Below are 15,648 nucleotides of genomic sequence, written 5' to 3'. Positions count from 1 at the left end.
CAGCTGGAATAAGGGAGTGAAAAATCCCTTTGCTCTAAAGGTGTGTGCTGTACTCAGGGTGTATATCACACCTTTTAAAACTGCCAGCAACCCTCAGTATTGTTAAACATCTGAGTTTATTTTACCCTTGGAGAAATGGAGCCCTTCAGGTCTCACAGAGTAAACCTGGAAAGGAACAGGCAGTATTAGCAATTAATTTTACTGCCTTTATGTTCCTGTCAGTGATAGCTGTGGTGCTTATTGGTTTGCCTTTAAATTTGCAGGCTTTCTTGGAGGAAAAACTGAGAGCTAAATTTATCTCACAAAATTTCATTTATCCAAAAGTTCAGCTTGCTCTGGCTCAGTTATCCCAACTCCTACTACAGTCCAGAGGGAGAGGAGTGGCTGTAAAGAGCTCAGCTCATGTTAAAGAGGGAGGTGCCTGTCCTTTCACAAGTGAGGACTGAGCTGCCAGGTCAGACTTGACTCCCAGGTTATGAATCCCACCCACACATCTCCCCAGTCCTTATCTAACAGAGAGGTTGCTCTGAAATCTGTTTGATAAGAGCCTGCTGGGGCAATATTTGCAGTTCATCATTTGCTGCATGTCTCTGGTTGTAGCACAGGTATATTTAGAAGGTGCCATGATTAAAATCCCTCGCCAGCTCAGATCCCAGGAAAACACGTGGGGAAAATAATCTTCAGATTCACATCTCTTGTATTTGCTTATCCCATCCTGGATGCAAACAGAGCAAATCTTCTATACAAGGGCTTCCAGTCTGTGAGGAGATTTCCTCACAGCAGCACAGCTCTTCATTCTCTGCCAGGCAGGCTGGAGTGGTACAGGGAGCAGGGTTGGAATGAGGTGGTTCAAAACCCCCTGTGAACAGTCTAGCCTTGCACTCATGCCCAGGAGCAGCAGTGCAGCCCTGCTGACCTGCTCACAGCCACTCTAAATGGGCACACCTCAATGCCACCTCCTGCTCCATCACCCCACCCTCTGGAGCACCAGTGCACCTCCCCATGTGCAGCTCAGAGCTGCCCTCACCCCACACTGTTCCCAAGTTCCCAACATGGAAATTCCAAGCCTAAGCTATCAAGGACCTACCAAGCAGCTGGCAGAATGTGTTGTGGCATTTGATATCCCAGGGGCTGTGTGGTGCCTGAATTCCTCTCCAGGCAGGTGCAGGCTGCTTGCTCCAGCTCCCTCCTCACTCTTACCCTGCCAGGCAGGAGGGAATGCTGGAGCAGGCTCAGGTGCTCCAAGGGGGTTAAGTGAGGCCTCAGGTTTTAGTTTTTCTATTTTTCAGATTCTCTGCTGCTTTAGTGTGTGGGTCTGGGCTTCTTATTAGGGATGGTGAGCTCTGTGCACAGAGCAGGGAGACAAAACAATTCCTGCTCCAGCTGGGCACCAAGGACAAATGATCCAAATCTCAGCCCAAGAGCACAAACAGTGGTGAACTGAAGAGAGGAAAAACAAGAGGGATGGGACTGCCTGGGCTAAAGCTGTAATTGGACAATTAACTCCAAGATGCAAATGGAGCAGAACTGATCAGAGACCCCGTGCCTGGTTGGGCATTTTGGGACCATTTTGGGTCATCTTGGGTGCAGCCCTGGCTGGGCTCTTGTGCTGCCCAAGGTACATCCATGGAGGCCTTTTAATAAATCCCTGATTATTCTTTAGCTCTGTCTGATCTCTGTTCTGGGTCAGCCTGCACAAGGCATCACTGACTCCTGTCAGTATTGCAGTCTATCACAGGCTTGTTTCTGTGTCCTGCCCCTCCTACAGATCATTTTGTGTTCTTTACCCCCAGCCCCAGGTGTCTCTTGTCTCTGAAGATTTGTTGAACTTGACTTCAGGGGTGTCTTAAGGCTTGCCCAGAGCTGTTTCCAAGGGTCATCAGGATGGAAATACTGAGCATTGGGATTATCAAAGCCTGAAGGGGTTTCTTCACCAGCCATGTTTTGGAGAGAGCTGCTGCTGGGGCTGGAGAGGGTCTGTGTGGCTGTGCTTGTGACACCCAGGCTTGTTGCTGTCACCTTGGGTGACACCCTGTTGGGCCCTAGTGCTTATCAGGAGGACAAGCAGAAAATCCAGCTTCCCACTGTTCCTGGAGTAAGGGCCAGCTCTTTCCTCTGGGAAGTTCCCCTGCCAGGGAACATCCTCCACTCCCTGATTTTGATAGCTGCATCCAGTCCTGCTTCACTTAGATAAAGGCAACCTGTCTTGGAAAACTGTAGAAATAGAGGAGAGGCACTATGCAGAAGAAGAAATAGCTGCAAATAATTACATCTCTCTGCCATTCAACACAATGAAATGAAAACATTATCCAGGTCCTGGCAGGAAAAGTGCAGTTTCTTTGGAGTGACTGGAGGTGCTTCCTCCCAGGCAGAACTCTCCTCGCCAGCAGAGCCCTGCTCCAAACAGCATTTCCATGCCACAGCACCTCTCCTTTGCAGGAAAAAGTTTTTGTTTTCTCAAAAAGCTTTCCTTTTCCCTACCACAAGAAGCAAGCTGTCTGCTCTGTGTCCCAGTTAAACCAGTTTAAGGAAAGCCAGCTTTTGCTCTTACCCAAAGGCACCTTGAGTAAGGTATTGTAGAGATTCTGTCAAATCCTATATCCAAAGCCTGCTTTCACTGTTGCTCCTGGTGTGTCTGTTCTATCAACTAATCCATCTCAGGAGACTTCAAAGACATTTGCATCTGTGCCTTGAGTAGTTAATTAAGCTGAAGAAGATGGAAATTAGTAAAGGAATTATCAGGTGAACTAGCAAAGGGGGAGGCAGCAATACACTGTGTTGAAAGATGAGCTCCTGGCCTGGAGGGAGGTCCCAGTTGTGGTTCTCAAGACAGGCCCAGACCCCATCCTAGTTAACAGCCCCATTAAAAACTGGCACAAATGATAGGAAATGCAGTCATGAGATTAATTGGTGGCATAGTGCTGGGAAAAGTTGTCACTATTGAAGAGGATAGTGGATAACCATGACAACCAAAATAATAGAAATAGGATGAAATTCAGTATTTCAGAGTTAGGCATACAGCTAGGGATTAATTGGTTGGAAATAGCAAGGGGGAGAATTAGGGATGTACCAGTTGGTGGCAGAAAGTCTGTGAAATGCTAATGTGATGCATTCCTAAAAAAGGCAAGTGCAGTCCTTGCAGTATTCACAGTGTTATTGCCAGTGAAGGAGAGGAGTTGTTCTTTGTGCTTCTGACCACCCACACCCAAGAAGAGTTAATGCCAAGCAGAAGAGGAGGAGAATAGAGCTAGTGGAGTGATCCAGAGGACTGGAGAGCCTGTCAGGTGTAAAGAGAGGAAAGCACCTTCATTTGTGTAAGAAGGCAGCATGGATGCTGAGAAAGTGTGAGACTTGGTGAGTAAATGTCTCAAAGAGTGAACTCCAGAGAAAAACCCCAACAATTGAAACTGCAGCACCATGTTGGCAAAGACCAAGTGGATAAAGAATGAACTTCGACCAGAAATTGAGAAAAGAAATCCTCCTGTCAGAGGAGGTGCCCTGGACCAACCTTCCAGCAACATTGAGGTCAAAATCTTGAAGTGCTTTTGTGCTGGGCACTGAGCAGGTTTAGGAGAGTACAAAATTGATCTTGCATGGCAGAGCTGCACTTTTTTGTCTCATTGACCCACAACATCTCTTCAGTTCTGTGTTCCCACCCAGTTCTCAGCACACACTCCCAGGACGCAGTGTGCAGAGGCAATATCAGTCAAGTGGCTCTTTGGAGCAAATCCTTAAAGTTTTGAAGTTGTATTACCTAAAGGCATCATAATTCTTGCATCTCAGCACATTCATTCACAGCACTTGTCCTTTGGCTTCTAGGTAAAAGCTGATTTTATCTCCATTTGTTTGGGCTTTTTTTTTTTTTTTTTTTTGCAATCTGAGTCTTGGTTTATCCTGATGCCTCTTTGGTCACAGCTGCCAAGCAGGGGCATTGGGAGAGATGTACATGGGAGTGATCCAGAAGACAGCAGAGAGGGAGTGTGTTCTCCAAGGGGGTTCAGGACTGAGGAAATAGCCCAGAGCAGCAATTTTACAGGAGTGTGAAGCTGTGAGCAGAGAGGTGACCCCCCAGGGAAATGGCACCAGCATTGCTGCACCCAGGATTGTCTGCACGTGGAGCTAAGTCACTCAGTCTCACTGGGGTTATTTCCTGTGGAAGGACACAGCCAAGGTGTGAGCCAGAGTAAATCACTCCTCTTGGATTGGTATCAGCTCTTCAGCACAGCCATGGGTAGGGCTTAAATTAGTAATAACAATTTTATAAATAAAGTGTCATTGTACTTGCTGAAGTGAATAAAATAGGCATGAATGCATTAGATTTGGATTTTAATGGCTTAAACCTGTTGCTGAATTATTCCCTCCTAATAGTAGGTTAACTGCAAGAACAGCATTAGAACCAACTGGGGAAGCAAATTGGTGTTGGGAAGTGCAGCAGGGTATTAAAGGGAGCTCAGCTCAGGAAAAGACTTTTCCTCAGACCAACAGGGCTGGCACCAAGCAGGAGCTCTGCTGTAGCAGACACCTCTATCCTCTTTCTTTCCCTGCTTTGGCTGGGGTTCAGGACAGCACAGAAGCAGCTGTATTTCCTCTCCTGTTCTCAGTCCAGTCCTGACACACCAGTTTGTTCATAGAGTATTTCCCCAACCTTCCTCCTGAGTTCCATGGCTCTGGCTCTGCATGAATTCCACCTCGTGTGCTCACTCAAAACTGATTAATTGATCCTCCAAACAGAAGTTCTGATACTTCTTCCTCCTCATGGTGTTGCCCCACCTCCATCTGTCCTGGCAGTTCATGGCAAGGCCCTCAGACCACAAACAGAGCTCACCAGGCAAAGCTGTCTGAGCAGCAGGAGGGTTTTAATTTCACCCATCGCTGCAAAACTTCCACAGCATTTTCACAAGAACACCATTGGTGTTTGTCCAATCTCAACTCTTCCCTGTTGTGTGTAAGACATTTTGTGCTGCAGCTTTCTGCTTAAAATTGTAATAATAGTCAGATTGCAAGTAATTCAGTCACCTTTCTCCATTTCTCACATTTCCTATAGCATGCCTCTCAAATTTGATGGGGCTTGAAGGAAGCCAGCTCTGCCGCCTGCCTAAAGAGCATTTGGGTGTTCTTCCTTCAGTGATCTCTTTCCCTCCTGCATCCATTCCCATTCCATCATTGGATTAGTTGAAGAAACCCCAGTGTGTTCCAGATGTTGAGTGATCAAATGGTAGCAGAGAGCTTGGATAAAGTATTTGGTGCTGGGAGGCTGAGGAAGGAGAAACTCAAAACTTTCTCTCTTCAGAGAGGAACTGCCACTCCCTGCCGTGCTGTTCACAGCTTCCCAATTTGAATCCAGAGTTGTGAAAATGTGGAAACTGTGAAAATATGAGCTGAGAACACTGGGAAGCTGCGAAGCAGGGAAATGGGTGGGGATTTGCAATCTCTCTTGAATGCAAAGGTTATAGATTCTGGTTGAAAACTTACTTCTGAGAAGTAAGTTTTTGTCCCTACAACAGCAAGAGAAAGCCAAGGTGGCAGAATTGTTTTGGTTGTAGAAACCTTTCATTTCTTTATTCATAGCTTCTGCATTTGAGGCAGAGTTCTTCAGACCTGGCCTCTGCCAAAAGACTAATTTCTTTTGAGCAAAGCCAGTTGTCTTGTTTCTGAGCTTGGAAGTGAGAAGCAATAATAATAGTAATAAAACAGACTTCCATTTCATTTTATTTTTCTTTTGAATACTTTGCAGCAAAAGGGTGTGAAAGGTGATGTTTCATGTAGGAGCAGCCTTGGCTGAGGAGCCGTGCCTTGCATTGGCCCAGGGAAAATTGAGTTTGATTTGTCTGAAGTACTGGTGTTGAAAGCTACCTGCTGGGCTTGGCACTGTTGTGTCCCTCAGCTGGCAGTGATGAGGAAGGACTCACCTGTCAGTGGCTCCTGAAGGAAACTTTAGCAGGTGACTTGCAGGGAGGCTGGTACTGTCAAATTCCTGGGGCTCCAAGAAGCCAAGAACAGCCATGAGTTTTTCAGCACAGGTCCACAGAATCTGTGGCTACTTTCTTGTGACTCAGAGTGGAAGCAAATGCATCCTTTCAGAGGAGAGGACCCTCTGCAGAGCCACCTCAGCTGTGCTGCTGCCCCCAGGGATGGGAGGGTGTCACTATAGGACATGAAACACACGACATGCACACACTGCTGCTCTCAAGGTGAAAAAAGGGCAGTTTATTTTCTGACTCCAACATTTATAGATTTCCAAAAGTGACTGTGGATTGGAAGGTGACAGTGCCACCTCTCCAATGACACTGGACAAACCAACAGTCCATCAAATTTCTCCTCCTCCATAAAAGAATGCAAAACAATAAGTTATTTACAGAAAGTGTGTGAGAAAGTTTGTTACACGAATGTAAACATCAGAAGGCTTAGAAAAACTTAAAATATCAGGGTGGCATCAGGGCAGTGGTGCCTCCTGGAGCCAGAAGGGCTTTATAGCTGCAGCATGGGCTCCTTGTGAGCCCTTTCCCTGCATTCCTGCCATTCATAAGGTGACAGAGCCCTGTGCTGCATTGCCTGAGTGCAGTTCATGGCTTGAGCCTGCTGCTGGCACAGAGAACGTGGTGGTACCAGAGCTCAGGGGCTCGGGGCTGTGGCCAGCTGTGACCTGGGTGAAGCTGCTCTGCCTGAGCTGAACACTCCAGTGGTGCTCTGGGAGCCAGGGCAGACCCTGCTGTGGTCACCAGGTGGGAGCTGATATATCCAAAGGGATATCCAAAAGATGCAAAGGGACCTGCTGGCCCTGTTACTGGTGACTCCTGGTAGCAGCAGTGGAGACTTGGAGCACCCCATTACCTGAGGGTCCCCCACCCTCCATGGCTGCAGTTAGTGTGCTGCTCCCCCTCAAATCAATAATCCCCTCTACCTGAAATCAAGGTAGAATGGCAGGAGCCTGAACTGTGCCTCAGCAGGTTGTCTTATCCCAAGGCCCTGCACTTTCTTTATCTGTGACACGTGCCTCAACTCATTAAAAGGTTGGACATTAGCAGGCAGGGTGGTCAGGAGAAGGTGCAGTGTTCCTGGGAGATCTCAGCTGACACTCTACTGTGGAACAGGGACATTGGCATCCCTCTTGACAAACCTCACGTTGTGCTACCTTCTCATGCTGCAAAATGGGCATTTAAATTCCCTGCCAGGTCAGCCATTCATCACAAACACGTGTAGGCTTTATTGCTAATTAATTTTCCCTGGCTAGTGTAGATTTTTTTCCCTCAGTGTGTGCAATCTAGAAGAACTTTGTGAGAACCAGCCACAGATGAATTGGCTGTAATCAGTGTTCCCTCACTTGGGTGAGAAGTAACAGTTCATCAGCCTTAATTAGCTCTGACTTTTTTGAGAGCAGCCTCCAATTTTTTGACAGGGAGATATATATCTTGTTTCTCTTGTAGCAAAACAAAGAAAGTAATTTTGCCTTGAATTGACAAATTGGGCTGTGTTTGTTGGTGTTTTCTTCCTCCTGATGGTGAGTGCAAAGCTGCACGTCTTACCTCGATTGCTGAGCAAATTGTTCAGTTCGTGTCTCTTGTCACACAGAAAAGAGCACTGATTGTACGAGGAAGGGAGTTGGAGCTCAGTTTAATTAACTTGTGAATGGGCAACCAGCCGTGTTTGGAGTGATACATTAAGGTAGGGAAGAGCTTTTAGATTCCTCCTCGGCATCAGAGAAACTTTGGGTTTTGTTTCTGTTGCAGGTGAGTGCAGCATCTCTTTTTATAAATCTGATGGGATCAGCTTTTGTCTTTTTTCCCTATTGAGAACCTCCCATTGCAAGGTCATTGGTGACTGTGATACCTGACACCTGCTGTTTGTAGGGAGAAATCCAGTTTTAGTGGGGAAGGTGCATGATCAGCCATTGGAGAGATGGAGGGATCCCAGTAAAAATGGTTGGAGATACAAACTTCCCACCCAGTCATGTTGAACAAGAATAAATTTCTTCCCAAAGTACATTTGAAAACCAGTTTTTATTCAACATTCCAGATAACAGATTTTTACTTTCTACTTCTGCATAAGTAATTAAACCAGACTTCTGCTAACACCTAGTTTGCTCACAGTCTTTTAAAAACAAAAATTGCTTAGATCAAATTTTAATCAATTAAGCAGCACATGACAGGGGCTGGAGAAGGCCAGGCTATTAATGCTCAGTGTTGCTTTGTTAAAATAGCCCAGGAATTTTCAGTGTTAGCAACCTGTGGAGCAGATGCAGAGGGTTCTTTTCACTTGGTTGATTCACCTGTTAAGTTTTGGCTTCATTCAAATCTGAGAAACCAGTGAGAGATTATTAATATAGGAAAGCTTGTATGGCCCTTCTCAGTGAATATAAGCAAAATTTATGGATCTGAGCTTTACTAATTCTACAATTTTAGAGGTCTTTAATTGTAGTCAGTGCCATTCCCTCAAAATATACTCTGTTTAATAAAGCTTTGTACATGCAGTATGCATTTTTCAGTTGCTTCTCTTTCTTTTCTTGTATGTCTAGCACCATGAAGTAAATTTATGTACCTAAATACATGCTGTTTGATTTTAATTGAATAACATTTTCTTTCCAACTAGAGCTTATCACACATCACCAAAAAATAAAACATAATAGTCATAGATTTAAAGAATAGTTTAATCAGGTTTGCTTCAAAAAGACCCTAAAAGTACAAGTGTAATTGAAATTAAAATTAATTTTAAAATTCTTTTTCCTCTGACTGACTTCAATGATGATTAAAGTTGCTTGTGTAAATCTATCAATTGATCAGGCCAGTTGTGCTATGAGTTCCCTACTGTGCAGCCTCAGCCTGAAGGTAGCTAGCAGTTGAGATGATGGAAATATCTAAAGATGCTGGTGAGGGAGGAGTCAAATCTGTCATTCTTACCCTGCTGTGTGTAGCAAGAGTCACATTTCTGTCACATCTGAGACCACTGAAGCAGGGGTGTAAAAGCACTCTGTTATTTATGCTGGAACAAGATCAGGATGCACACCCAAGTAAGCAAATGAGATGAGAAGCCCAGATAACGTTGGCCTGAGTTAAAAAGCCCTTGGGTACAGCCCTGCCTTGGAGTCCCCAGGAAGATGTGCCTGTTCCTGACATGCACCTGGACTCTGGCTGTGCCCAGAGCCAGCCTGGCTGCCACCACCAGGGATGTCCCTGGGCAGGGTTGGCACCGTGCTGGCAGCCCTGCTTTGTCTCACAAGGGCTTTGGAAATAACATGTGGCAGCTTAGGGTTTGTGTAAGCAATGCCAGCTGTGAGGAAAACTTATGAGTGACACTGTGACACCTTGTGGATTCAGCAAAAAGACCCAGCTTTGCTTCCAGGGGAGGCCCAGAGCAGGGTTCTCCAGCTTGGAGGGACAAGGGGAGGTTCCTCCTTCTGTCTTCATGGCTAAGGCTCAGGCCTGAGAGTGTGGGTAATGCTGGTTGGAGGAAAAGCTCTGTTAGGGCCCTTCTCTGTTCTCAGGGTATTCAGTTGTGCTGCCCAATGACGCAGCCTGTTGGATTCCAGCTTGTCTGGCTGCTACATCACCTCTCCTTTCTCATCTTTCAGGTTATTTCCAGGATTTGTTGAACAAGTCAGAGAAGGCCCTTTATGATGCCTTTCCGAGCCTGTATGGAGAATTGTACACTCAGAACGTGAAGGTGTTCAAGGACTTGTACAGCGAGCTGCGCCGCTACTACCGCAGCTCCAACATCAACCTGGAGGAGGCCCTCAACGAGTTCTGGACACGGCTGCTGGAGAGGCTCTTCAAGCTGCTGAATCCTCAGTACCACATCACAGACGAGTACCTGGACTGCATGGTCAAACACGCCGAGCAGCACAAGCCCTTCGGGGAGGTGCCCAGGGACCTGAAGCTGAAGGCCACCCGAGCCTTCATCGCGGCGCGCTCCTACGCGCAGGGCTTCCTGGTGGGCAGCGACGTGGTCAGAAAGGTGTCTCAGGTATGCTGCTGCTCCCTTCTCCTCCATCCTCACCTTGGCTGCAGCCACTCAGCCACTGCTGTTGGTAGGGGGGGTGTTTTCTCTTGTTTTCATTGCAAAGCCAGCAGATGTTTTCCAGTTTTAAAAAATTACCTACTCGAGTTTTGTAAATTAAAGGCGACTCCAACAAAGGGGACAGAGAATGATGCATCTGACTCCATCATCAGTATGCTAATGAATTACTAATGAATTACTTTATTATACTATACTATGTACATTGTGTCTAAACTGAATCTGCCATGCACTCACTCTTGCTCAGAACTACACAGAACTGCACTCATCTCAGATTCTCTCGTGACTGTCCCGTGACAGTCCCACACACACACACTTCTTGGCCCTGACAGGCCAAGGGAACAAAACATCCTCACTTTGGGTAAACAATCTCCATATTGCATTCTCCTTTAGCACAACACAGGCACAGCAAGCAAGATAAGAATTGTGTTTTCCTTCTTCTCTGCTTGTCTCACAGCTTCTCTCTGTTCAGGGGGCATGTGAATACCACACTTGAGGGTTACCCATCAGTGGGAGGGAGCAGCAAAGCTGGACTTTTGCAGGCACTGCCAACAACCCTAAACCAGTGAGATGTAACTCACAACAAATCAGCTTTTGCCTCATTTTAACCCATGCAGCAGAGATGTCGCTCCGCCAGGCTGTGAAGGCACTCTGCTGCTTGCCCAGATCCCTCATACTTCCTGATGTGCCTCTAAATCACACTGCCATGTTTTCCTCCTTGATGGGGATGTTTGCAGAGCTGGGTGGCCACGAGTGTGCTGGGAATACAGGCACAGGAATGTGTTTCAGAGGCACTGGGATCCTGTGGCTGTTTATGTAGCCTGTCTATTTGTACAGCTTCTGTGTACAGAGGGGGGGAGTTTGTAAAGTGCATTGGGATCTTCAGGGATGAAAGGTGCTATATAAATGTAAATTAATATGACTGAATCCAGGGTTCCAGAAGGAAGGAAATCGTCTGTATTCTTTACTGCTGAAACAGCCTTTCAGAGCCAGAAGAAAGTGATTGTCCTGAAACAAGACAGTCAGGCTTTTCACACAGGTACTAAGGAGAAAATCCATAATAAAAAAAAAGGCTTGCATACCTCATGTGGAGATGGGAATCAGCAGGTGTGAGAATCAGGGTGTGATTAAACTGTGGATGCAGAAATGCAGAACCACAATTCATCTCCTCAGAAGGTAATGTGTGGTGATGTGGAGCAGAGGACGGTCCCACTTAATGCAGCAAATCCAGGCTTTGATCTCAGGAAGAAACATTAACGTGGTAACAGTGACAAATGCTTTAATTTATCAATGTGGGACTATAAAACTGTTCAGCTACCCAAAAGCCTTTGTACATCTCATTAACATCACACTCTCCTGACACTTAAAACAGATAAAAGAGGAGAATGATGTAATTTCAGGGGGACAAAAGCAAAATACTTTTCATAAATCCTCTGAATGGCAGAGATTTCCAGCTCAGTGGGCATCATCCTGCCTGTAGCTGAGGCTGGTGGGTAAAACAGACTGGCAGGGCAACTGCAGCCATGGTATCAGCCAAAGGGAAGGACCTGACATACCAACATGCAGCAGATTTTTCCCCCACCTTCATGTAGGCTTCTGACCTACTGGATTTTGATTCTGGTCCCCCCTTTCTGAATTTTCCTTCTCTTGGGAAGAGAAGTTCTCCTATCAAAAAGGACATGGGGAGCATGACAAGTCACAGATCCTCCTTTTCCCTCAGTTTCCCCCAGTCCATTCCTTCAGGATGGGGGGTTTTCTAGGAGGGTCCCAACCATTTCTCTCTCACTGGAGCCCACCCTGGCATTGCAGTTAACCCAGTGTGTTGTTGTTGCATGAACTGAGTCACAAAACCTCAGCACAGCCTTTTTGAGAGCTGATTTTATGAGGGCCAAAACTGGCTCATTTTCCCTGTCTTCTTTACCAACTTTTAACACTTGGGTTAAATGGATGTGAAGTGCTTGACTCAACCCACAGCTGGTGCCTTGGTTCTAGTAATTTTTCATGTTGCTCTATACTTATGACATCAGAAGAAGGTCAGAAACTGGAATTTAACTTTCTTGTCAGCTGGTAGCAGCAGTCTTCCAAACTATCTTTTTGTTAATTGGAATTTCACATGGGGCATTGGCGAGTGTTTTGGTCAGGAAGACTGAGGAGGCCTGTTGAAATGAACACATAAATAAATTAGCTAGCTTTGGACTTCAGGAAAAAAAAATAGATTTTATTTATATGCAAATCCCAGAAAAACTACAGATTTCTACTAAACCCCTCCTGGTTTCTGCTTCTGGGACACTTCCAGTTCAGTGTATCCCCTGTATGCTGTCCCTGTCTCAGGTCCTTGTGCAGAGGCAGCATTACTGGGCACTCCAGAGAAGTGCTGATGCTGTTTGCCAGAGCTCCTGGCTGCCTTTAAGTGGGAGAGAGCCTCCCTGAGTGAGCTACAGGTGTGGATTTCATGAGATTTCTTGAATCCCTGCTGCCTCTCCCCTGTGTCCAAAGGGTGTTTCTTCCCCAGCATTTTGCTGCCCTTATCTCAGAGGAAGCCACAGCTCCAGGCAGCCCAGGGATAGGAACAGGAGCCACGTGTGGGAGCAGCCCCTCTGAGACCTGCTGGGCATAAATAGTTTGAGGGCAGATAAGGAGAAAATGGCAGAACCATTTTTCATCTTTACTGCCATGCAAGCTTTCAAGGCAAAGTCACCCTGACAGACTGCAGGCTCTGACACCAAGTCCTCAAACTTCTGATTGGTGCTTGCTGCCACTGACCTGGCCTGACACAGACAGCAGTGGCAGTGCTGCCATCTGGGCTGGGACCTGGGCTGGGCTTGGTGTGGCTGTCTGGCAGGTGAGGATGGATGGGCAGGCTGGCACCCTGCCCTGACACTCAGTGAGGGGTTACCATGGGCCATGCCTGGCTGGGGTCAGGGCAGCACCTCTGTGTTCATGTGCAGGTTCTGTGTTCCTGTAGCTGTGCTTTCAGCACAAATTGCAGGATTTCATCTAAGTTGCACAATGCCAAGTGGGTTTTTCATCACTGGCATGAAGTAGCAGCCACCAAAATGGCAGCAGCCACAACATCCCTAGTGCAGGGCACTTGAAGAAGGAGCTCCCCAGGGATGCTGCATGCGAGGGTGAGAGAGAACACATATCCCAGCTCTGTTTAGGATCCTGTTCATTGGCTGTGAGACTGACAGCTGCCCAAACCCAGCATTTGCTCCAGTTCTGAGCAAACAGGAGAGAGCCTCGTGCTGGTGGAGTCACTGCCTGCCAGCTGCTGCCCAGAGATCTTCCCTCTCTGCTGCCCAGAGACCCTCCTTCACTGCTGCCCAGAGCTCCTCACTGCTGCCCTGAATCCTCCCTCACTGCTGCCCTGAATCCTCCCTCACTGCTGCTGAGACCCTCCTTCCCTGCTGAGAGCAGGTGCTGTGCACACTCCAGGAAAGATGTGGTGGAAGTGAACTGGGATACTGCAGCTCTGGGGGAGTAAGCTGAGACAGAAGGAATGGCAAGGGCTGAGAGGTAGCCCTTGATAAACACCAGCAGAAAGCCCTGAGGGAGAGGCAGGGTGACAAACAGTGGTGGCTGTGACCCTGGCTGGGTTTGTCCCATGCTGCTCACACTGCTGAGCCCCCTTGGGTCAGTTCTGCTGCAGAGTGCCATGGGGACAGGGGCACACAGGGCACTGGGCAGGGCAGGGAGGCTGCCCAGGTCTGTGCTGCATTCCTGCATCCATGGGCACTCAGGAGAGCTGCCCTGGGCATGCCAAAGGGTGCCCAGAGTCCTCCAAGTCCCCTTGCAGCCCTGGCAGCCTGTACCTGTCAGGAGAGCACAGATGTTATGCTCCATTTCCAAAGGCAGAGAGAGGAAGTAATTTGAAATGAATTTTGCTCATCAGTCAGAAAATGAGTTATTATGACAATCTTTCCTTTGCTGGCTCTTCATTGGTTCTTGTTTCTAAATTTTAAGTTTTCCCAAGGTGGTGGAAGATTGATGTGAAGCAAGACCAGCTACGTAAGCAAGAAACACTTACTCAAATAATCGATTTTAATAGCTGTTTGCATTTCCTTTTCTCAGTAGATGTTCTTAAGGCTGATTCTCATTTGAATTTGAAACAAAATACAATAATTTTCTTTATAAGCTTTTTTACTAAATCCTGTATTTCACTTTACCAATGAAAGTTGAAGTCAGCTATCAGTACATTTTTATTTAGCCAATACTGTTGCACAATATTTTTCAGCCTTATTTTTTTAAACTTTTCTGTTAGTATAAGGTACATGGCAGCTTTCCTATTTACCACATGAGTAATTTTTAAACACATGGTGGGTCAGTCTGGGAACCAAATTCCAATTAAAAAGTCCTAAAAATAGATTTTTAGAAATGTTTTTAATGGTTAAGTGAATGTGCTGATAGGACATATGGAAAATAATGTTTATCTAAACATGTTTTGCATTTCCAACAAGTCAATAACATAACAAAGACAGTATGGTCCTCATGTCCTTTAAGATTGCAGCCATTTTTTATACCCACTTTTTTCCACAGCTTGAAAGGACATATTTGACTTCTGTCTTTCAGCTTTCAGTTGCTTTTCTGGTGAAGCAGACAAAAAATTGATCTTACTGAATTAAACAAACAGAAAATTTTCTTCTCCCATCTATGAAACGACTGTGCTAAAGCATCTCAAGAGCAGTGAACTCTGGTCCCATGTGCTTGGTAGGCCATCTCCATCCTTTCAGTGGCTGATCTTTTTTAACAGCATCAGCATCAAGTACACACAACCATAAATAACATGTTACTTCATTTAAAGGATCTCACTTCTTTTAAAGTATTCATCATTTATCTAAATTGGCTTCCTCTTGATCCTGAGAAGACAGTGTCAGTGTTTGTAAGTAGATGTTATGAGGGTGTTGTTCCACAGCAGTGTTGAGTGGCAATACCCCTCATATCCCCACATTTATTTCCTTGTCCCTGGCTGTTACCCAGCTCTGGCTTTGGAGCTGTATTGTGGCAACGAGCTCCCTGAGTGGGGAATAATGTGCTCTGACTCCATGATTTCAGAAGGCTGAACAAATGCCTTATTAAGCTGTACTATATTATACTACATACTAGACTTTTACTATCCTAAAGAAAAACCTGTGACCCTTACAGACAGTCACGACACAGCTTGACCTAATTGGTCAATCAATCAAAACCCCATCACCAGAGTCCAATTAAGAAAACCCTTTTGGTAAACAATCTCCATAACACATTCCACATGTGCCAAACAACAGAGCAAGTAAAGATAAGAATTGTTTTCCTTCTTTGTCTGAGCTTTCTCACAGACTTTCAGCTTCCCAGGAAAATCCTGGGAGAGAGAATTATGTCTCTCTCTGTTCAAAGAATATGTGAATGCCACAGAGCTGTGCAGGTTTGCATGGCAGAGATGTGTGGGTTTGTGTCCTACAGAGTTTCCACATGGCAGCAGGGAGCAGCAGGTCCCCCAGGTGCTGGTGTCAGCAGCAGGAGGGGACATGGGAGGGTGCAGGGCTGCAACTCACCACAGCCAGGTACCAAGAGCAGCTGCTGCAGCAGCAGCAGCCTGGGCTTTTCCTTGGTTTTCCTTCCTGTTGTTGCAAACCACTGGTGAGGCTTTCCAAAAATGAGCTG

At 46.3% G+C, this 15,648-nt stretch overlaps 1 protein-coding gene across 1 annotated transcript in view; it reads left to right on the top strand.

Moving 5' to 3' along the window:
- Positions 1–15,648, top strand: part of GPC1 (glypican 1) — a 204,302-nt gene that overhangs the window by 166,137 nt on the left and 22,517 nt on the right. The window contains exon 3 of the mRNA XM_030227087.2: positions 9,566–9,957. Coding sequence (XP_030082947.1) covers positions 9,566–9,957 — 392 coding nt within the window. The remainder of the gene's footprint in view (positions 1–9,565; positions 9,958–15,648) is intronic.

This window comes from Serinus canaria, chromosome 9 (genome assembly GCF_022539315.1).
Source record: "Serinus canaria isolate serCan28SL12 chromosome 9, serCan2020, whole genome shotgun sequence".
Taxonomy (NCBI): domain Eukaryota; kingdom Metazoa; phylum Chordata; class Aves; order Passeriformes; family Fringillidae; genus Serinus; species Serinus canaria.
The sequence above is the reverse complement of the archived record's forward strand: the minus strand, read 5'-3'. Positions and strand labels throughout refer to the sequence as shown.